The sequence below is a fragment of the Nannobrachium achirus genome (assembly GCF_963921795.1).
Source record: "Nannobrachium achirus genome assembly, chromosome: 2".
NCBI classification, from domain to species: Eukaryota; Metazoa; Chordata; class Actinopteri; order Myctophiformes; family Myctophidae; genus Nannobrachium; species Nannobrachium achirus.
In genome coordinates, this window is record NC_137811.1 from 42,206,867 (window position 1) to 42,230,794 (window position 23,928).

General features: G+C 42.5%; 1 protein-coding gene across 1 annotated transcript; it reads right to left on the bottom strand.

The window, feature by feature from the left end:
* Positions 1–3,696: 3,696 nt before the first annotated feature.
* On the bottom strand, positions 3,697–22,180 carry kiaa0319 (KIAA0319; the record flags this gene model as incomplete). Its single annotated transcript, XM_080742082.1, has 20 exons — positions 3,697–3,854; positions 5,166–5,257; positions 5,777–5,867; positions 6,317–6,439; positions 6,743–6,879; positions 7,499–7,658; positions 9,453–9,591; positions 10,956–11,107; positions 11,596–11,744; positions 12,319–12,484; positions 13,619–13,803; positions 14,827–14,959; positions 15,715–15,810; positions 16,001–16,088; positions 16,489–16,586; positions 16,781–16,879; positions 18,531–18,699; positions 20,046–20,752; positions 21,112–21,176; positions 22,041–22,180. 20 exons carry the CDS (start codon positions 22,178–22,180, stop codon positions 3,697–3,699), a joined length of 3,147 nt encoding a protein of 1,048 aa, XP_080598208.1.
* Positions 22,181–23,928: the final 1,748 nt, after the last annotated feature.

Genomic DNA, 23,928 nt, shown 5'->3' on the forward strand with positions numbered 1-23,928 from the left:
GCCCATACATACAGTATGTATATATTATGTGAATAATAAATATATTGATAATTTTAATAAAATATTTTCAATTAAAAATGCAAAAGCCCTTGCTAACAATTGTGTTGATTGTTGTCTTAGATATTATGTGACAGGTGGTATTTCTATTTGTTTTTCTTTTCTTTCACTCTATTTACAATAGAGGGTATGCGCGTGACCTCATCATACCCGAAGTTATGCGGGAACACCTACTGAGTGGTAAAAAACTACTTTCTGGCCTTGACATTCCATACACCCAAACAGAAAAGTGATTAAAAAAGTGACTAACTGATTGCATTAAATTACGTTAATCAGCGGTAATACAGGTCTCATAAGGTGTTGTCACACTCTAAGAGAATATTTGAATATCTTTAGTAATGATATTTGAAGAACATAACATTGTTAATGCCAGTGAGAAAGCCTTATATTTCTACCCACTACCATATTGGATGAACAGCAAGGGGATGCCACGGAAAGGAAGGGCCTTGGGCATGGAAATGTAACTGGGCCTGTGACCAGGGTTATCAAGCTCTTGCCAGGGAACCAGAGCGGGGGCAGACCTCCATTCAGAAACACCCCCACTTAGAAACATCACTATTTGGTGACACCTCCATTTAGAATAATGGAAGTCAATCTTATGAATGGCAATGTTTCTGAATGGAGATGTGTAACCATCTAGGAGAGCTTGGGTCTTCAACAGGGGTCCCCAGAGTACGAGTTACTACAGGGGGCTGCACAACAATTCTTTGTGATATAGGAACTCCCTCCTACATAAACTACCTTAAAAGCCTGGCATATGTATTCCGAAAGGGAATATTCACCGAAACTAGATTGGCTATTTTCGTCAAATCATTTGGTGGTGAGTGGGAAAAAGTTTATGGTCAGGGGATATCTTCAGAAATACTGTCAAATCCTGGAATAAATTCCTTACCAAAAGATTTCTTCACGAATGTGTTTGTAAAGGTGTCTAGTAACACATTTCACAAAGACTGAAATTCAGTTTCCCTAGGAGAATCCTTGATAGCTGATGAAAGTTGGGGTCCCATTAAATTAACTACAGGATAAAACACACCAAAAAAAGTGCTTTAAGTAGCATGTGAGGGGTCTAACTAGGGGTTTTTCATGATTCTGAATCCATTGCAAGCATTTGTTTTGCACGAAAAACATTCCTTGGGCTAAAAACGGGCCCACAAAAATATGGTTTAGTGATGAGTCCTCACTTTTCACAGTTTTGTCGGAGCCGCATTTACCCCAAGGAATGTTTTTCGTGCAAAGCAAATGCTTGCAATGGATTCAGAATCATGAAAAAACCCTAGTTTGACCCCTCACATGCTACTTAAAGCATGTTTATTTTGGTGTGTTTTATCCTGTATAGTTAATTTAATGGGACTCCAACTTTCATCAGCTGTAACGGATTCTCCTAGAGAAACTGAATTTCAGTCTTTGTGAGATGTTTTACTAGACACCTTTACAAACACATTAGTGAAGAAATCTTTTGGTAAGGAATTTATTCCAGGACTTAATAAGATATCCCCTGACCACATTAACATGAATCCAACATTACTAGAAAAGATGTGTAATCTAACAAAGATGTTTACAACCACGATGATGGTGCTAATAGGTCATTATCATGGTCTGTATCATGACCGTGTCAGTATCACGTCATGGTCAGTATCATATCAGTAATATGTACAGTATCATGGTCAATATTAGGTCTGTAACATGGCCAGTATCAATATATCAGTATGAAGATATCAATGAAATGTATTAATGTGCAACACAATGTTATACAGTAGTGGGTGTCCCCGCTTCATGCAAATGAATTTCAGACAGATAATTTGATATACAACCAATTACAAGCATATACCCCTAGGCACAATTTATTATAGTAGGTCATGGTCATTTCAAACATCAACTCAAAATACAGATCTGCGTCACTTCAGTATTTACAAACAATTGCCAGCACAAACAAATCTATGAATCTAGAAGTAGATCAGCTGTTCTTGAGGGTCTTTTGATGTGTAAAGAGCTGACAATAAACAATTAAGATTGAAGTTTCGTCAAAGACAAAACATGTCTCACACACCTGTAATAAATATTTTATAACATTACTTTGCTTGAGTGAGATCATAAAGCTGTAGCTTCTTCCTTAAATAATTAAGGAATCAATAATTATCAGTAATAATTATGCTCAGCACTCATGCATCACTCAACAAATAAAAATAGAATGTAGCATGAAAAACATATCGCATAAGATACTATAACTAAACCAGGGGTCTTCAACAGGGGGTCCGGGACCTCTAGGGGGTCCTCAGAGTTACTACAGGGGATCCTCCAAATCTTTGTGTGATAGAAACCTTTTTTCTCCTTTTTTATATTAACCACTTGAAACCTATAGCATCTACAGTATATAATGAGAACTTTGGCCAAAAAGATCCGATCTGCAAGCTCACAACGCCTCGCAACGCCATTTTTGGCAAATAGCTTTGGTGTAGGGGAGAAAAGAGCAGACTAAGTACAGAGTGAAAAGTGTTGACGGTTCAAGTGGTTAAATATCTGAAAACACAAATTGACATGAATCCAAAATACACTGATGATCATTGCTGTCAAACGATGAAACTATATGGAATAGGTTGTGGGCGGTCCCTGCTTCATCTGTCTCTCAACTAAGGGGTCCTTGGCCTGAAAACGTTGAAGACCCCTGAACTAGACAGTTATCCTGCACTCTGTGGATCTTGTTTACTTGAATGGTCATTTAATAGTCCATTATCAGCAATCAAAAAATGTACCATATGTTTTTTCATTATTCATCCATATGTACATCAGATAACATATCAGGCTTTAAATATGTTCAGCCACAAATAGCCACATTAACAGCAATGTAATTTATTGTACAGCTGTGTTTATGTTTATCTTTATCTGATCTAATACAACACAGTAACTGATCTCTAGTGTTCTGGTGTATTAAACCAAACACAATAATCAAATTAAATTAATTAATTAGCAGTAACCCAGATCAATGCACCCCATTAGCAACTGATCTGCGTGTCCTGATTTGAAAGTGTTATTCCATGGTTCATGTTGTCATTCAGATCATTATGAGAATGACAGCTCATGTCTTACCGTGGTTCACAAGTTAGTCCTACAGTGGGAAGCTTAATCAATCACATCCCTGTGGTGGCCACTGACACATTTTAAAAGACGTGACATATTTACTGTACACAAATCACTGTTCAAAACCATAATGGAGGGCATTGCTCTCTTCCAAGACAGTCCTCTGTCTTCTCTGTGTATGTGCGCACCCATAATGAAAAGGTATGGTGTAATTTCATTTGAATAAACTGAAATATTCAGTCATAGAAGTTCTTAAAGTAACTGAACATTGCAGTTTAGAGTCAGCGTATTTACATTTTCATTCTTGGTATCTATATTTGATGTAAATCCATTTTCAGCGGCTCTGTATCTGACCCTCCTTTGTGCACCATTGCATCCATTATTATCTGTCTACAAAGTGCAAGCTTCACTTGGATCCTCTCAGATTCCCAGAGTCCAGGAAGTCATGACCTACAGTACCTGTCTATTACAGTTACAGTTCAATCACTGTCACTCCCAGGCTCAGGTAATAAAAGTGAGTTCATCTCCCCGTGTGAAGTTATCTTATTCTTCTTGTTCCACCCGTCAGCCAAAAGCATTCCCGTTGCGGGTGGCATGAGCATGGCTCCTGTTCCTGCTACGGATGGGTCGGTCCCGGCTGAAGATAGTGTCCTGATCACTGTCCAGCTCAGACTCAGACATCATCAGACTGGAGTTGTGCTCTGTGCTCCGATGTTTTATACCTAGTGAGAGAGATGAGAGCAAGACCAGGTCAGGATACTGATGCGGAGAGGGAACTGGAGCACCGTGCTGTATATGCACCACACACACACACACACACACATACACAAAATAAACATACACACACACACACACACACACACACACACACACACACACACACACACACACACACACACACACACAAAATAAACATACAGATAAGCATACATAGCTGCACACGAAGTGTCAGTATGCTGCAGATGAATATTGTGACAGAACTGTGTGTGTGTGTGTGTGTGTGTGTGTGTGTGTGTGTGTGTGTGAGAGAGAGAGAGAGAGAGAGATTTGTTTGAATCTTGATTGTATGTACAGTGTTTCGCTCAAGAATGTGTCTGTTAGTCTGTTTATTTGTCTGTGTGCTGAATCTGTATGTACACTGCAAAATCCTCACTGTTCATTTATCTCTGAGAGTGCACAGAAATAAAATGTATCGGACAAACATCAGTAAAGTACAAATGGCAGCCAGAACGACTGACGGTGCTATAATGATAACAATAATTACTTGCTCCAGCCATTGAAGCAAGGCGCAAGTACTGTTGTCATCAGTGATGTCATACTCCTCGTCAGAGTGCAGTCTAGTTATCATCATCATCATCATCATCTAAATAAATACAAATCTGTGGCCCATTACATGTTACTTTTTTAAGATTTGTTTTTGGGCTTTTATGCCTTTATTGATAGGACAGTGGTATGAAAAGTCACCTTCAGACAGCTGCTACCCGTGACTTGTAAATAGACTAAGCCCCCATGCTCCCCCCCCCCCTTTTTTTTCTTTTTTTTCTGCCTTTGTATTTGATGTTATGCTCTTGAAACTGATATTATCCTAGATGAAGTACTATGTTCTATCCGTCTGTCTTTCAATGTTATATGAGATACTTAAAGTGTGGTTAATGTGGAAATAAGCCTCGGCTTTCTAGGATCTCCTTTTAGTTGACCTTGTACCAGTGATTTGTACTGTCATGAAACTGTACTTTTTTCTATTGCAAACTTCTAATAAATTCTTCAATCAATCAATCAAAACAGTAAACCGACAGGAAATGGGGAGAGAGATGGGGAGTGACACGCAGCAAAGGTCGTCCTGATCGGGAATCGAACCGTCAACACACTCTCAGGCATCAGAGCCTATGGGGTATGCACCCGGACCAGTAGGCCAGCGGGCGCCCCCTTACATGGTTTTATACTTTGAGATTTTAAAATATATTTTCCTGGCATAAAATATTCTTTCACAGATCCGACCATACATAAACGCACACATTAGGCTTCAGACTCACTGTATTTGGGCCTGAGCTCCACCCTCTCCTGATCGTCCATGTTGTCCAGGATGGTGTATTTCGTTTTCTTCCTCACCTTGGTTCGCCTCCTCCTAAGCAGCCAACAATATTTACAATGAAATGTAACCATTAATCACTGCAAGTCTTGACTTTAGTAACATCTTATTTGCTTAAAGCCCTTTGCACACAGGACAGTTGCGTTTTCTTTTTTCGTTTGCTGCATGAATAAAATGCATTGGATTTGGTGTGCAATGCTGTGCGGAATCGGCGCTGCGGATCCCAAAAGGAGTCATAAAAAGATTGATGAGTTTTTTACCGCATGCGACAAGACGCACAAATCGAACTGGGTTCGATCGAGAAAAAAACGCACTGCCGCAGCCACTCGTCGCACGGCTAATTCGGATTCGGTGTGCATGAGGTCGTAGAGAATCATTGTTTTCTTTTAAAAAAATGAAATTGTCCGTTTTATCCGTGCGGATAAACGCGCCTGTGTGCAAAGGGCTTAAGAGCTGTAAGTCAGCAAGTGCAGGGTACTGTAAACAGTGTATCAGAAGAAACTATTTGTGTAAATTCATGACAGTGGTGGTGAAGGTAAATGTATGTGTGGTCACCTCTTGCAGCAGCAGATCAGGGTCCAGCTGGCTGACAGGACAAACACCATCACCATGAAGCTGGACAGAATGACATAAAGCACTCTCCACTCTAGGAAGACAAACACAGACCGAGTTTAGAACAGAGCTGGATAATAAAGGAAAATAACCGTATTTACTTACTTAATATAACATCTTCCACACTAGGCTACATTTCCTTTTGGTCATATAATGTTTATTTTATTTTATTAATTACATTATATTTGAATACTAATGGGAACAAGAAGGTGAGATTTCTATGACATACATGCCTTGCTAGCGATTTGGGACAGTACATGTATCTATGCATTGTGCTGTTCTTGTGTGGAAGTGCTGAAGACAACAAACTATTTTTCTGTGCATAAATCACACATTTTCATACTTTTCAAACAACAGTTCATTATGTTAATGTGTCAACATCAGTGGTGGAAAGTGACTACAGTAATTACATCCGGGTACAAATCAGAGTACAGTAGTTCCTCCAACACTGGTCAACGTGTTCGCGTTTAACAACAATCTTACCACAGTTGCTCTCCCCGTCTCCAATGAAACGGCGGATGAGGTTTTCGGTCCAGAAGGGGTCACAGACACACTCCTTGGTGATTGGGTCACACTGGCCATGCCCAGAGCAGCGACGCAGGCACACTGACATCATATAGACATGACAAATCATAACATGACATTCTTTTGAATTGGATAACTTATCTTCTTATCTTAATACTAGGAGGCTATGGCAGTATGGGACTAGGTGGGGTGGGGGTATGGACAGCTAAACAGCTAAAATGTAGAAATTCTAGTATTAGATAAACCAAGGACTTATACTCCTAACAATCGTCACGAACATCCCCCTACATATAGCTATAGGATCATTTTTATGGGATGTCAGTGAGGTACTTTATATATAGGATGAATGAATTCCAACAGGATGTATGAAGTGTCATAGCTCACAGACTGTGTCCACCCTGAGGACTCTGAACAGCAGGTAGTCTGTCTTCTCCCTCAACAGCTGGTTCCGCAGAATCCTGGACAGCTTGGAGCCAGGGATGGGCCCGTCAGGGCCCCGCACTGAGAACTGGAGCACCGTGCTGTATATGCACCACACACACACACACACACACACACACACACACACACACACACACACACACACACACACACACACACACACACACACACACACACACACACACACACACACACACACACACACACACACACACACACACAATAAACATACAGACACACACAAAATAAACATACAGATAAGCATAGTTATCTGCACAGAAGTGTCAGTATGCTGCAGATGAATATTTTGACAGAACTCTGTGTGTGTGTGTGTGTGTGTGTGTGTGTGTGTGTGTGTGTGTGTGTGTGTGTGTGTGTGTGTGTGTGAGAGAGAGAGAGAGAGAAGAAGAGAGAGAGAGAGAGAGAGAGAGAGAGATTTGTGTGAATCTTTCGCTCAAGAATGTGTCTGTTAGTCTGTTTATTTGTCTGTGTGCTGAATCTGCATGTGCACCGCTAAATCTTCACTGTTCATTCATCTCTGAGAGTGCACAACTACTACTGTAAGGACCTGTAAGTGTCCAGTTTCTGTCGGGTAGAAACCTGACATGTCCAAAATGGTTACTTTTCAGGATTCAAATAAAAAGCAGCAGATCACACAAGCGGTCAGCGTGCTGCTCGGCGGTGGACGACGCCGTGCACCTGAGGTGGGAGTGTCCCTGCAGGGCGCGCAGGTGGATGTCGTTGTCCAGGACGTGCAGCAGCGCGGCCAGCTGTCTGAGCACCGTGTCCCTCTGGGACACACTGACCTGGGACACCGCCACCAGCAGCTCCAGCTCCACCTCCTCGCTGCCCAGGGGGTCTGCGGGGCATCCATCCATTGGTTTTATTAGACAGAAATTAAGAACAGTACAAAAGTAAAAAGTAAAAAAAATAAAAAATAAAATGCCTTCCCATTTAGGCCTGGAATTATTGAATGCTTTAGCTATTGAAAAATAGCAGATATACAAGCTCACAGCGCGGCACCGAGTGCAGATCTGCTATTTTTGAAAATGTGTGAAATTTAGAATTTTGACCCGATTCTATAAGTGTCTTTTGAATCCTTCTAAGGTTTTTTTGAAAAACCTATGTTTCTATGTCAGCAATCTGGCTAGCCATCGTCAAAGAAAAGGTCCTTTTCACTTAACTGGAGCTCAGTTAGTCTATTTGGCCACGGACCCGCATCTCAAAATATTTAGTTCCAGGGGGACCACCCAGAAGCAAAATTTGAGTTACAAACGTTCACTTTGAAAATACATATATTCAAAGATTTGCACACATTTTCATGACTATTTCAAAAATAGCAGATCTACAAGCTCGCAGCGCGGCACTCGGTGCCGCGCTGTGAGCTTGTATATCAGCTATTTTTCACTGGTTAAAGCATTCAATAATTCTAGGCCTAAATGGGTTAACCCAGCTGCCTTTTTGATACACGAGGACTGACAGACCTGCAAAAAACACTCTCCCACAGTCAAACACCCTACCCTGCCTAAAAGGAACACCCCAAAAAAGCTCATGCGGTCTTGTTTCCGTTGGAGGGCCTTGGTATTCAATTCATCAACATATAAAATAGCAACAAAAAAAACCTTCAATATCATCGCAAGTATACAAACACTATATGTACATAGTAGGGGGGAAAAGGTGGGGGTAATGTAATCACTTCTCTCCTGTCTAAGGGAGAAGTGATAACTACCTCCGCCCTGGCCTCCTGAAAGGTGGCCACGGCAGTTTTGAAGGAGGCTAGCGAGCTACATGTTTTGGGGAAGTGGTCAAGGAATTCCACGCTTGGTTGGCAGTGTTGTAGAAGGAGAATTTACCCATATCTTATGGGTTTTTATCAATCAATCACTCGCTCACGTTTATACATTACATATTAGGTAATGCTAGATGAACCTCGTCTCCAGAACATGCTTGTTCATTTTATTTTTACTTTCGAGAATGTTATTATTGAGTTTTAGAGGGCACAGGGTCATGATACACAGTCAATTCAATTTTCAATTCAAAGGAGATTTATTGGCATGAAAAAACTTACGTTTACATTGCCTATGTCAAAATCTAATGAAAAACTGTTGAAAATGGGGAACATAATATACAGTTGGAGAGGGTACAGGATTGTGTAAACAGAGCTATGTCACATTATGTCGTTATATACAGTACATGTTATATATGCAGGGTATAAAGCTTTTTGAAACAAATATCAGCTATCTTTTGCAGTCACTTTGGAACAAATACATTTTTTTCTCAAAACGATTTTAATAGTAAACAAAAAAAGCCTCAGATTTAGGTAGGTCTAGAGGTCACTCAATGGTTTGTAGTCTTACACATCGTGTGTTATGCTTTTTAATGTATATGAGCCATGGTTAGGAGATGAATGCTTACGGCTCTAATACACACACCTAGCCTACTGTGTGTATATCCCATACATAATATAGCCATGCTGTCTCTAGTCCTACGATTGTGCTTAGTGCCTACAAGCGTGCGCGTGTGTGTGTGCATGCGTGCGTCGGTGCATATTCAAGCCATACATGCTTGTACGTATGATATTATTATATTGTTTTTAGTAGAAGTATTTGGAGAGTAGTAATAGTGGTGTTATTACTATCATTATTGTCTTTACCTGGGCGTACTTCTACGGTGGCTGTGGCGGTGCTGGTTCGTCCCTGGGCGTCTGTCACTCTCAGCTGGAAGAGGTAGGTCCCCTCGACCAGGTTAGCTAGATACAGAGAGGGCCGCGTCTCCGAGCCATACAGCACATCCTGCAAACAACAACCAGGTTAGCTAGATAAGAGAGTGGTGTGATTCCATATAAAACGCGTCTCAGCCATACAGCACATCCTGCAAACAGAGCGCTTCACTTGGCATCGTGATCATGTGCATCCTAAGCACCATATCGGTCCAGCACCGTTATGTCAAATAATAGATTTATTTTTCTCTTGTTGTGGTGCATGCAGTGGTGGATAAAGTACTTTAGATTTACTGTATTTTAGCTTTACTTAAGTAAAAGTATCAATATTGCAATGTAGAAATAGTCTGTTACAAGTAAAACATTTACTTGTTTATGCAGAATGTCCTGTTTTCAAATGTATGAAATGAAAAAAAATCCTTTGAAAATACATCTACAAGCTCACAATGTGTTGCGATGCGATGCATTGTGAGCTTGTAGATCGGCTATTTTCAAATGCCTGAAATGCAGAAAGGGCTTAAGTGGGTAATGTATGTTTTGTAATAATAATAAAAATATACAAAGTAACTAAAAGTTTTCAAATAATTGTAGCGGTGTAAATGTACATTATTTGCATCTGAGATGTAGTGGAGTAGTTAGTAAAAGTACTGAAAACTGGAAATACTCCAGGTGCATGTCATCATCAGCCCACGGTTTGGAGATGATTCTATCATAGTTCAATCAGCATTAGTTAAGTGTTAAAACTCACTCACAGCCATTTACAATATGCTTGTGCGCCTATACTGCCAGGAATATTATAAATTTTTCAGAGTCACAGTAGATCTCCCTCATATGCATGACATTTTGGTAGGCTGTAGTCTATATAGTGTACACTAGATGTCGCCAACGATTAAGGTCTCTGGCGATTGCTAGAAGGCCTCAAATTAGCAACCAGTCCATCCACTTAGCATTAGCGTTAGCATGGAACGGCGCGGGACCCGTGCACGCCATACGCGCGCTTGATGGTCTAAAAAATGTAGCGACTATGTGCCTTAGATGCCCAATAGACGCACAGACACTTCAAACCGGATCAAAATCCGACGTTTTGATGCTGAGATAGAGCGGAGTTGCTGTAATGGCTTCCGATGTAAAAAAATATGGTTGTTTACTTTGGAGAAACGCTTGATTTCCGGTTTCCGGCGATGACGTCATTTCCATCGCAAAATCATTGCTTAAGCTTATATGAACCTAGAAAGGTCAGTTTTTGCTCTAAAAATGTCAAAAAAATACAAAAAAAACAGAAAATTATCAGAAAGGCGACGTTTGGCGATCTGGCTGCCTCAGCCCCCCCCCAAAATGGCGATTTTTGGCGATTTGGCTGTGAATCAGTTAAGTGTTAAATACCAGATCTCATTGAACTACTTGTGTCTAAAATCTAACCTCCAGGGCCAGACTCACCCCAGCGGCCGGGCTCTGGTTGTCCCTGACCCAGAGGTACTGGACCTCGGTCTGGTCTCCATCGGTCACCGAGCCCCGGAGCGCCAGGGAGTTGTTGGGCAGGGTGAGGGTATGGCTGCCGCTAGCATGAGCCACAGGAGGCAGGCTTCTGGCTGGAGGAGAGGAGGAAGCACGTTGAAAAGGACGGAAGGCACTTAGTTAGTGTGGTTGCCTACAGGACTACAGTTTTTGTCCAGCTTAAAAACTGTCCAGGGGCCCTCGCGGGGGTTAATCCGTCCATGCCTACTGTAGACAGAGTGCAGTCTAGTTTCATCTAGAGTAACTCAAAAATGTCCACTGAGTTCAATGGACCTTTTCTGTTGCCCCAAAAAACCCAAACATTGTTCAATGGACATTTTCTGTAACCCCAAAACCCCAAAACGTCCATTGAGTTTTCTGATTGGACAATATAAGTGATGGAGTTGAGGATTGGTCAAGCTTAACTTGACATCACAATAGGCTATATAAGCAACCACACTTGTAATTTTCCCAGAATTGCACCTTTTGAGTTGTGTACTGAACTGTTGATAGGTGAGTAGATCAAAAGACGGACAGCAAATGAAAAGCATTTCTTGTTTGAAATGAAATAACAATTCTTTACCCTCTTGGACTCTGATAGTCAGCAAAGCACTATCTGTCGCCCCCTCCTGGTCAGTGACGGTCAGCCTGAACGTGTAGCGGCCCACCCTCAGGCCCATCACCGTGGCTACCGCTGCGTTTCCACCCTCCATCTTTATCCCTGGGGGACCACTGGGAAATCAGAGGGCAATCAATTAAATGCAACGGCTATAAGATTAACACTGGTTAACACCAGGTAGCATATGGTGCCCTCCACACTAGGCGCGTTTGCCGTCGGGGATGCCGCTAGGATCAGCGGTGGCCGCGTCGCGGTGAGACACAAACACACACGCTCAGTGAGTAAACGCTGTGCGGTATTTCACAAAGATGAACACAATCCATCTCTCACCGCCCGCGTACGCATGCACAAACGAGCACGCTTGCGGTGGATTTCACAGGACCGCGCCCGCTCTCCTTGCCGCCCCAAAACTTCGCTGCGCGGTCGAAATAGCCGCTCGCCTCATTGATAATGAATTTCTAGGAGGCGGTGACCGCGCCTAGTGTGGAGGGCACATATAGCTCTTAAAGGGATAGTTCACCCCCAAAATGACTTTTTTCTTATCGATTACTCAACCCATGGAGACTTGAATTCATGGATATTCCTCTACTCTTGCTTGTCAGGGTGGGGGGGGTGTCCCGAGTTAAAATATGATTATTCTGGGGGTCGCGGGCTTAAAAGGTTGAGAACCACTGTATTAGTGTATACCTGGTAGTGTCCCAGTGGTAGCTGACGATGGCATGGTCGTCGGTGCTGCTGCTTCCATCCAGCAGCACGCTGCTCACTGGGAGCATCACCTTCATGTCAGGACCCACCACAGCCACCGGACCACGGTTTGAACCCTGCAGCTCCATAGAGGGGACAGCTCTGTTCCCTGGACGATATAGGAGGGAGGGAGGGGAGATATGAGCCATATATAATATAAAGACAGTCGGCCTACTGTATGTACTGTCATGCACTATATATGCAGTAAGTGTATGAATGTCAATCCGTTTAATCTTTTCATTTGTTCAAAAATGCTCCGTCTTCTTATGTTGAGAGTACATGTACAGTGTGTTTATAATGAATGAATAACCATGTATTTACTATTTACTATCTAACATTTAACCTCTAATAATAACCTTTAATAACTGTGGGTATGTTCTTCTCATTATTTATCTATCAATAAATCATGAGAAGAACATATGTGAAGCCAGCCCACACTGTTTTGTAGGAACGGTATTTCTAATTCTGCATACTATCACGACATTTGACACTCAGCACGCTCATCTTTCTGATCTTGATTCAGTGATTGAGTATTTATGACTCTTGACTTGTGTTCTGTTTTTTGTTGTTTGTTTACTTCTTTTGTCATATTTTATACTGTGTGTTGATTGGTTGTTGTAGTTTCTATTTTTTGGTCTAATGTTTTCTTTTGTTTTTCTTAGAAAATGTGTATTCACTGTATCATTGTGTCTAGGACCCCCTTAGAAAAGGAGATACTACATCTCAAGGGGTTTATTCCTAAATAAAGAATTTCAATCAATGTATTTACTAGTGCAAGGGTCTTCAACAGGGGGTCCTCAGAGTTATTACAGGGGGTCCTCCAAATCTTTGTGTGATAGAAACTTTTTTCTCTTTTTTATATTAACCATTTGAACCCTAGCATCCATATTCGGAGAACTTTAGCCAAACATAGCCGATCTACAAGCTCACAACAACTCGCGCTGTGAGGAGTTGTGAGCTATTAGATCGGCTATTTTCTGCAAAGAGGTTTGGTGTAGAGGGGAAAAAGAACAGACTAAGTACAGAGTGAAAGGTCAAGTTTATTAAGTATTGACGGTTCAAGTGGTTAAATATCTGAAAACACGAATTGACATGAATCCAAAATACACTGAAGATCGTGCTGTCAAACAATGAAACTATATGGAATCTATGAACAGGTTGTGGGGGTCCCTGCTTCATCTCTCTCTCAACTAAGGGGTCCTTGGCCTGAAAACATTGAAGACCCCTGTACTAGTGCATTCACCTGAGTTTCCAGTGTCAGTAGCCGTGGTAGAGGGAGAGACCGGCGCTGAGGCTGCTGTTGTTGTGAAGACAGCAGGGGTGGTGGTCCTGGATAAGGGGGAGCCCTGGGGGTCAGCCTTTGGTGGTACAACTCTGAGTGTCGCTGTGGTGAAATCAGATAAGCCAGTGCCATCAGTCACTGTAAACCTGGGAGAGGAGAGGAGAGGAGAGGAGAGGAGAGGAGAGAAGAGAAGAGAAGAGAAGAGAAGAGAAGAGAAGAGAAGAGAGGAGAGGAGAGGAGAGGAGAGGAGAGGAGAGGAGAGGAGAGAAGTTACTCTACAGACTAACAAGGACACATATCTAAAGACACAGCATTATTTAAAAATCAAACCAAGTTTAAAGTAAGCGGTTGATGTGAGCAGTTAATTTCGTTCATACCCTGTGTGTGTGTGTGTGTGTGTGTGTGTGTGTGTGTGTGTGTGTGTGTGTGTGTGTGTGTGTGTGTGTGTGTGTGTGTGTGTGTGTGTGTGTGTGTGTGCGTGCGTGTGTGAGTGGGTGCATGTGTGCGTGCGGCAGCACCACTTGGTCACCCAGCGGTATTGCAGCTCATGCCATACAGACAAAATTACAAACATGCACATGCAGTCATGCATAGAAGACAGGCTGACCACCGCTCAAAAAACAAGCCAGAGAGTGAAATGCACCATGGAACCCTTCTGGTTAGAGTATGTTGCTGATTAAAAGGAAACACTGATTTAATTACACTGTAACTAAGAGACTGTCCTGAAATGACCCTGTTGGACGAGGTCATAAACCTGTCTGACAGTCATAAACCTACAGTACATGGAAAGTCAATCATTACAATGAACAGAACTGTCCCTTTATGACACACTACTACATGCCAGTTGTTGTTATCCCCCCACCAATATGTGACACTATGTACTTAATTACTACTTAATTAACTATGTAATTACACTATTGTTTCAGCGTGAGACATTAGGTTTGTATTTATCTTAAAACCTCTTAAAGAAGGATCTCTATTTTGTAATTAGTCAATACTAGCAAAAAAATACCCAATATCGCATTTTGGAAGTGAACAATTCAGCTGTTCCTCTTGTATTTTGTAATGTATTAGTGTTTTGTTAAAAGCTAAAAGAAAATTATTTATTCTAAATATGCCATTGTTCTAGAGGTGATGAGGTGTTACAGTAGATGACAAAATAAAGGTACCTGAATGTGTAGTTTCCAATTTCCAGGTTGGACAAGTTAAGAATCCATTTATTTGAGGAATCTCCCAGATCTATTGGTGGCCCACTCATCTGGTCCCAGTGACAGCTGACTGTCACCTCGTCAGCCTCACTTTCTGTAGCGACAGATATAAAACACACCGACAATTTAGACTTTCAGCCATTGCTCTTAACCAGAGAAACTCACAAATAGCAACATTTGAGTCACCTTAAGTTCCTAAGTAAACTAGAGCCCGACCAGCGTCTGATGCCAATCCCAATTTTGTCCTAGACCTAGAACACTGATTATAAATGTTTTGACTGATTTTACAAAATGTACTAATCAATTTGAAGTTTCTATTTGAGAACGACCAGCCAGACATTGATTTGTATTAGTTGTGTTCTATACTAAACTAAAGAGAGGATCAACACCACAGTGCAGAGACAACAGTAACAAAGACACTGTTCAAACATGTCCTCAGTGGAGACATGAATGCTACATTTAGGCTAATGTGGGGAGTGGGGACCCCCACATCATTTTGAGGGTCCCCAGATGATTAACTTAATGTGCAACATTGTTTCCTCACTCAACAGCTACATAAAGTTTAAGCGGATATAGAGGGTATCTGCACATTTCTAAAGTGAACATTTAAGGAACTTTTTAATACCTCTAAAATGACAAAGCAAAATATTTGGTCAAATATTAGAGGCAGAGATTGTGAAAATAGTCAATCTACATCACAATAGAACCTTGTTTTACAGTACAAGATGTATGTACTGTAACTCTTTCTTCTCGTCAGGGTGGGGGGTCCCCAGTTAAAATATGATTCTTTTGGGGGTCGTGGCCTGAAAAGGTTGAGAACCAGTGTTGTAAATGAACAGTCATACGTACGACTGGCGTTGATGATGGCCTCAGTGAACGGAAGAGACAGGACCTGGGCTGGAGGGAAAACCACCGCCTTGGGTGGCTTGCTCAATCTCAATGCTACTGGAAGGAAAGGAGGAGAGGGGAAGAACGGTTTTGGGGACTGCTTTCTTCTAGTGAGTTATTTATCAGCCTCACTCAGGCAATACAGAAGGAGAGGAGATTAAATAAATGGGTTAAACATATTTGAACATGACTAAAGGCTTATGGTTTGAGAGTTTTGTTATCTTCTAACTGACCGCATTCCCCCTACCTTCCTTCACTGTAATGTTGACTGAACCTTCTCCATATGCGCCATGTCCAGACACAGCCACCGTCAACAGGTATTCACCTGCAGACAGCTGGAGAGAAAAAAATGAATATTGGTGACTGGGTAAATAAGTCCAATAAAATGGTATATACCTGTTATTGAAAACATGTCTACTGTCAGAATCCTGTTCATACCTAGTGTCAAATATACAGATTAATCCTAACTTTGTGGCTTCATGTTTTATTTGTGCTCTTTTAAATCAAATCACCTTCATTCCAAAATAGTCCTTCAACTTCTAGATTAGGCTGTTATGTAGCCTATTCAGGCCCAGGATTCTCTCCTACTAGGCTACCCCTTTACAATTTCCCCCACTTCATTCACTGTAGTGTACTATAGAGTCTAGCTATGTCAAATATATATGTCTTTATAAGTTTACTTTCACACCATAAAGGGTCAGTGAGTAGTGCAAGCCAGGACACAGGGAGACTCACTCTGCTGAGTTGGATTGACTTGTTATGCTCGTCCTCTATTGCCTCCCTGTGGCCATCAGTAGAATACACCAAATGCCATTCATAGCTGTAGGTTGATTCTGGGAATGTGAATTAGTTATGTTTAATTATATAAACATATGAGTGATTTGTTTAAGCTACTCAGAGTATATGATGGGTGAGATTTATTAACTGCTATTACATAATTAACTTAGATAATTCAAATAACTTAAACTTTAAAAACTTTAAATACAAATATCTCCTATGAATTCATTTTAACTGTTACATACTGTACCTGTGTGGGGATCTTGGTGGATTGAAGCTTCTATTTTGACCGTATCCATGGGTAAAGTCAGCTCTATATGGTCTCCAAGGGACACCTTCAGGGGCTGAGCTAAACGTGGGAAAGGAATAAGGAAAGAAGCAACTTAGTTGTTATGCGACTGATAGACATTAAAATGTGTATCGTGCCAGTGTATGCAACTGTGAATTCATGTTATACGTGAGCTCACCAAAGTAAATTCAGAATATGCAAAGGGAGAGTGTCTCTCCCCATCCTATTCAGCTATGCAGTTTTTATTTTTTATTCCTTGAATTCATGGAGATATTTTTGTTTTTATTGCATTCCTAAGACAATAATTTAATGACCTCATAGGACAGATTTAGCTACTATGTCTATGAACTTCCTGTGCAAACTGTACTTAGCCTAGCCGCTTAGCCTACTGCAGTTGAAACAGCACTGCTGCTGCAGAGACTCTGTCAGTCCGCCTAATCAGCTTCACTGCAACTGATGATATTTCTAATGTGATTAATCCGTTCTCAACTCTTCTGTTTTTAATCGCTAGGCGTGCCGTCATGCTCATTTAAGCACTGCTGGAGAGCCTATTTCAACCAATTGTTAGGTTAGAAGAACTACGTAGTATTATAACAAGAAGGAACATGCTGGAGCACACAAATTATCTTAAAAACCTTTAACAGGTGCAAAAGGCTTTTTCATTTTTGATGCTGCTGCGGTCCCTGTCTGAGAGGCACAGGCACTATACCTTAAAGTGAGTTTTAGCATGTGAACTTTCTACATGTCACCATTATAGCTGCTTACCTGGTTCTTTCTACATGTCACCATTATACAGCTGCTTACCTGGTTCTGTTTCTACATGTCACCATTATACAGCTGCTTACCTGGTTCTTTCTACATGTCACCATTATACAGCTGCTTACCTGGTTCTGTTTCTACATGTCACCATTATACAGCTGCTTACCTGGTTCTGTTTCTACATGTCACCATTATACAGCTGCTTACCTGGTTCTGTTCTTTCTACATGTCACCATTATACAGCTGCTTACCTGGTTCTACATGTCACCATTATACAGCTGCTTACCTGGTTCTACATGTCACCATTATACAGCTGCTTACCTGGTTCTACATGTCACCATTATACAGCTGCTTACCTGGTTCTGTTGTTTCTACATGTCACCATTATACAGCTGCTTACCTGGTTCTACATGTCACCATTATACAGCTGCTTACCTGGTTCTGTTGTTTCTACATGTCACCATTATACAGCTGCTTACCTGGTTCTGTTGTTTCTACATGTCACCATTATACAGCTGCTTACCTGGTTCTGTTTCTACATGTCACCATTATACAGCTGCTTACCTGGTTCTACATGTCACCATTATACAGCTGCTTACCTGGTTCTACATGTCACCATTATACAGCTGCTTACCTGGTTCTGTTGTTTCTACATGTCACCATTATACAGCTGCTTACCTGGTTCTACATGTCACCATTATACAGCTGCTTACCTGGTTCTGTTGTTTCTACATGTCACCATTATACAGCTGCTTACCTGGTTCTACATGTCACCATTATACAGCTGCTTACCTGGTTCTGTTGTTTCTACATGTCACCATTATACAGCTGCTTACCTGGTTCTGTTGTTTCTACATGTCACCATTATACAGCTGCTTACCTGGTTCTGTTGGCATGGCTGTGTTGTTAGACAGATGAACTTTCTACATGTCACCATTATACAGCTGCTTACCTGGTTCTGTTGGCATGGCTGTGTTGTTAGACAGATGAGGTGTGGCATCGGTTGGAAGTGAAGGGCTCATATGGCTTTTCTGGGAGGTCCCGGGAGCATGTTGTTCTACTGGGGATATGACCGATGTGGAATCTGGGATGGCGAGGGACACACTCTGGATGTTGCTGTCCTGTGAAAATAAAAGCACTTACTGTCTTTAGCCCTCCCCTAGCCCTCCCCTAGGTCCTTATAAGTAATCATAAAAGGCTGTATAATGCGTTATCATTGCTATTAAGCCTATGCACACAGATTATAAAGCATTATAAGTAGGGGTGTAACGATATAGTAACTGTATCGAAATATCGTATATCGAAATGAAACAGCTAAAATGAAATCGTATCATTTTATTTATCGAATCGGCAGTGCAAAGAATCGATTGTATCGATACTACCTGCTTGTGCATTGTATTTAGTTTAGCATTTTTAAGAAGAAAAATGAAAAGGAGGGGTTTAATTACTTTTCCATTCCATATAGCTACATTGGTCTATCGATAAATGTGCGTAATCTCTGGGTTCATGTCAAGGTGCAGGTTTGTCAATATACAATGTCCAAGAATTTGGCAGATAATCACTGTGTTTACTCATTTATATCCATAATACATGTTTCCCTTAAAAACCTGCACTATCCTATTTCATTTCTCTGCTAAATAGTTACTATAACGATTTTAAATCATTGAATCGAATCGTATCGTATAGCCATGAATGAACCAATATCGTCCATGTATCGTATCGTCAACCTGCTCAACCATGTATCGTGATATGTATCGAATCGCTATTAACTCTTTCTCAGCCTGAACGCACATATACGCATTATTGCGCAAGACTGGCCCAGCCTGGTCGCACATATAAAACGCAATAAATGATAATGATAAAAAAAAAAATATCGGCACACCTTTTTTATCACCAGACCGGCTTACCCAACATATCGGCACACCCCATCTGCGTGCGAGGAGGAGGGGGGAGGGCCCAGAGGGGGATGGGTGTTTTTTTGTCATGGACTTACTGTGTACACAGCAGCCACTAGCTTAGCAACATTGACGGAGCCGATTGAAACGAAAATGCTTGGAGTTACGGTACATACCGAGATCATTGATTGTGACCACATTGACGTGCACGAAACGCGCACGCGAAGCTTCCCGGGGGGGGGGAAGGCTCCGCCAAATCGCCACTTTATTCCAATGGGGAGCTAGAATCTTCGCTGGGTAAGTAAACATTAACCGACGAAAACAAAACAAAAAGAGACACGTGGGATGTGAAGATGTGCCGATGGCCTGAATGAATGAATGCACTCTAGATCATAATACAATAATAAAAATTCCCGGCTAATCTGAGGACAAGCCATTTTAGCGGAGACTGGGAAAGAGTTAAAATGTATCGTTACACCCCTAATTATAAGTTCATAATCTTGTATAGACAAGATCTATCTCTCCCTCTTAACCACGTTGCTAATTCATTCTGAAACCCTCCAGACACTTACTGTTTTCTCTGTAGGAGTCGGGGCTAAAGTAGGTTTCGTGCCGCCATGCTGCTGGGATGCCAGGCTGATATTGGCCCCAGAGGAGGCACTATTCTGGGCAACACTTATCTCCGTCGGTTCCCCCTCTGGACCGTCCTCACTCTCTGATTGGTTGAACCCCATCTCTCTCTCCAAGTCCGGCCAGTCGGGAAACAGTTCAGTTTCCACTCCTGCATCTGCGCCACCCCCCAGTTTCTCCTCCGGGCCTCCCTCCGGATACTCCAGATCCATCATGCCGGGGTCAGCAAAGTCCCGCCGGGCCTCGTCGAACAGGGCGAGGTCCTTCAGGGCCTCCAGGTCCCCCGGGGCCTCGGAGGACTGGGTCTGGGGTCCCCATCGGCCAGCATAGGGCTCCCCTCGGACCAGTGACTGCAGCACGAGGGTCTGAGGAGGGCCGCGCCGCAGGAAGGCCAGGTAGGAGTCTGCTCCGGGTCTTTCCCTGGGCCGGCAGTTCTCCCTCTGCTGGCAGCGGAGGATGTAGCAGCGGCGCTCGAACAGCCAGGCCAGGTCACAGCCTGGCAGGTCGCAGCAGGCTGCCACACACTGCGTCAGGGACGCCGCGTTGGGCACCCTTAGGATGCTGCTGCTCCCCACAGCCGGGGAGACCACGGTCTCGGGGTAGGTCGCCCCTTGCCAGCACTGAGACGCCTTCGCAGCTGTGGTCGAGAGAAGATGAACGATCAATATGAATGTAACGATGTGCAATCAGTGATTTGATGCTGAAATAACAGAACGTGATATTTGTGACCCACTTTCTATTGTAGTTCTTAGTTTCTTTGCATTCTAACACTTAAGACTTACTCTAAATTATCTGCCTTATCTGACAGTAAGTTGGCAATCTGAATCTGTTGGAACGAACATATTGTGAGCTTGTAGATCGGCTATTTTTGGCAGAGATTTGGTGAAGAAGAAAATAGTAGTGGACCTAGTATAGAGCCCTGGGGGACTCCAGTCAACTAATTAGGGTTTAGGTAATAGTTCAAATCTAATGGTCTTTTTTTATTACGGCAATATAATATGCTCTCACCTCCCACATTGCTGAGGACCAAAAAGAGAAGAGGCACCTTCTCCCACATTATGCCACTCTTCAACCTGAAATACAGAATATAAACATAGCACTCATAATGAATAAGGATATGAATGTGAATGTCATAAATGGTAGATGGTTTAATGTCATGGAGGCTGTCTGTAATGTTTATCTGACATGGATTGTCATGCAACCATTTTGGCCTGCCGTCTGTGCCACCAATGAATTTCTCTTCTCTGCTCTATAATGGGATAAATCAAGTGAAACATTTGTTGTTGTTGTACTTCTGAGACTTCAGCTTTTTTCTCCAATAGAATTCGAATTCTATTCAAATGAATACCAACCTCAATGATTTTATGCGTAATGCTTAATTATTTTAATTTGCTCAAGATACCACTTGAATTCATCTAGCACATAAAGCAGCATTTATGCACATAAAGCAGCATTTACATCCCACTGTCTTGACAGTGATGACAAGGCCCTTCATTACCAAGATATACATACTGTAGGCTGTATACCTGTAGACTGTTTGGAGGAGTTACTGCCTTCATTCAAACTGCATGACTATAGCTCTAAACAGTTTAATATAACCTACCATAAGAGTAATACTTCCTGTAGAAGTAGGCTAAGAGATGAGAACGCAGGGATAGTACAATGACAACATTAAACAGACTAACAAAAATGGATATCATATGGCACCACGTCAATACAGTATTGAATTGTGGACAAAATCTTATCCAACGACGACAACATATTGTTATAAGAAATGGCCTGGGAGGCTAAATGTCCTCAAATGGTCCGTGGCTAAAATGCCTACTGAATAATGGACCTTGATACGAAAGGGTTGAAAACCACTATACTAGGCTGTTGCTCATGTGTTCACAGTTTCGCTCACTGCAGGTCTCTCTCGCTACTTCCTAACATCTTACTGCGTTTCAGCACCACGCTGGTGGACAGCTCCCACCCAAGAGGCCAACAACACAACACAGCTCAGCAAGGACACAAACACAGCAACGGCAGTAGAGTAAGCAGGTCGAATTATAAACGTCAGAATCCAGTGTGATATCATGTAGCAACTAGCAACATTAACAACAGTTTGTTGGGAATAATAAACTTGCCCAAAGCCCCCGTAGTATCAGTGGTAGACGCAATAAGAAACACGATGCCACCACGGCACCACCATCCAACAGCACACCTAACATGCGTGCTGCAACATTATGCGTTCAAGTCGTTCCTATTGTTGGTGCTAGATTCAAGACATTAACGTTACACGTACACACACACACAGCTAAAAATAGCCCACCTTAGTCTGTATACTGTCACGTCAGCGCTTGCAGCATCCTCCTCGTCTTCTAATGCACGCACCAATCCTTGAGGATAAATAAACAGCCTGAAAAAAACATGGGCGGAACCGAAACGTCTTCAGTATCCCACCGGGGGTGTTAAACATATCAGAGAGGCCGCTACACATAATGTACTATATATTGTACTGTACGTATTGTATGTGCAGATGATGAAAATAATGCAGAGTCACTGACGGAGCGGAGTGGCGCGCAGGCGCAGAGCCACCATACATTGGATGTTTTTTAGTATGATCAGAGCACTTGGGCATGATGATGTGGTGGGCGTTTCTTTCTTCATTTAGGCTAATTTATATGAGCAGGGACAAATTAGACAATGGACAGTTCACTGTACAGAAGAATTCGCGTAAAATATTTTCTGTATAGTTCTATGTTTTGTCTGTCATTCAAAACATAGAACTATACATGTGTACATACTATGTGTTTTTTTTCCTCCACGTTGGATCGGAGCCAACGTGCGGAATGGAGAGGAATCACGCAGTGTTTTTTTTCCTTCACGTTGGATCGGAGCCAAAACATCTCGGCTTCGGTAAACTGACGGTCCTTGGGTCGCTGCTGCTGACTAAGAACAAACCCCAGATGGGCAGAATGGACAGGCGGTCCATCATTTACTTTATTCTGCTTCTTTCTGGTGATATTGAGGTTCATCCAGGGCCCGTAGTCACTCGGCAAGCCGCCCGTCTCACGAGGGAACAACAACTGCTTTCGGAGACAAAGAACCCCAGCGGTGGTAACATCGATACGGGTTCTACTGGTTTAGGGTGACCATATTTTCAGCCACTCAAACCGGGACGCGAAACACTGTTGCCTAAAACCGGGACCCTAAAAGCAACGCGCACGTTACCGCGCACGCGCGTGCCCATTCTCTAACGTTCGTGCACGCGCACACACGCACCGCAGGGTTGCAAACAGGCAGTGAGTGATTGACAAACAGCTTCAGTGTTGAATTCAGACACGCAATGAATTTATTCATGTTTTCTGATGGTTAGGTGAGCATGTTTTCATGAAAAGAACATGATAAATGTCTATGCAACCACTGAAAACAGCTACTATTATTTTAATTCTGGCAAAAACCGGGACAATTTTGCAGTGAATGTTGAAAACCGGGACATATTAGTGTTTTAGAGATATTTGTCGGGACACCGGGACACGCAGCTTGAAAACGGGACTGTCCCGGGTAAACTGGGACGTCTGGTCACCCTATACTGGTTACAAGTGCTATGGCTGCCCACGCGGCTCTCTACAGCAAAGCCCCAACATTGAGGCTACTTGTGACCAGCTCGCGGCCGTGGTTTTCGAGCCGCCGCCCGATAACAACAGCGCCGACGTGGACCTGGATGTCCCCCTGCCGCCCCCCCTCGTCACCGAGGATGTCCCCCTGCCGCCCCCCCTCGTCACCGAGGATGCTGGTGCCCAGCTCGCAGCCGCTGGATCGCCGGAGATGTCCGTCGAGCCG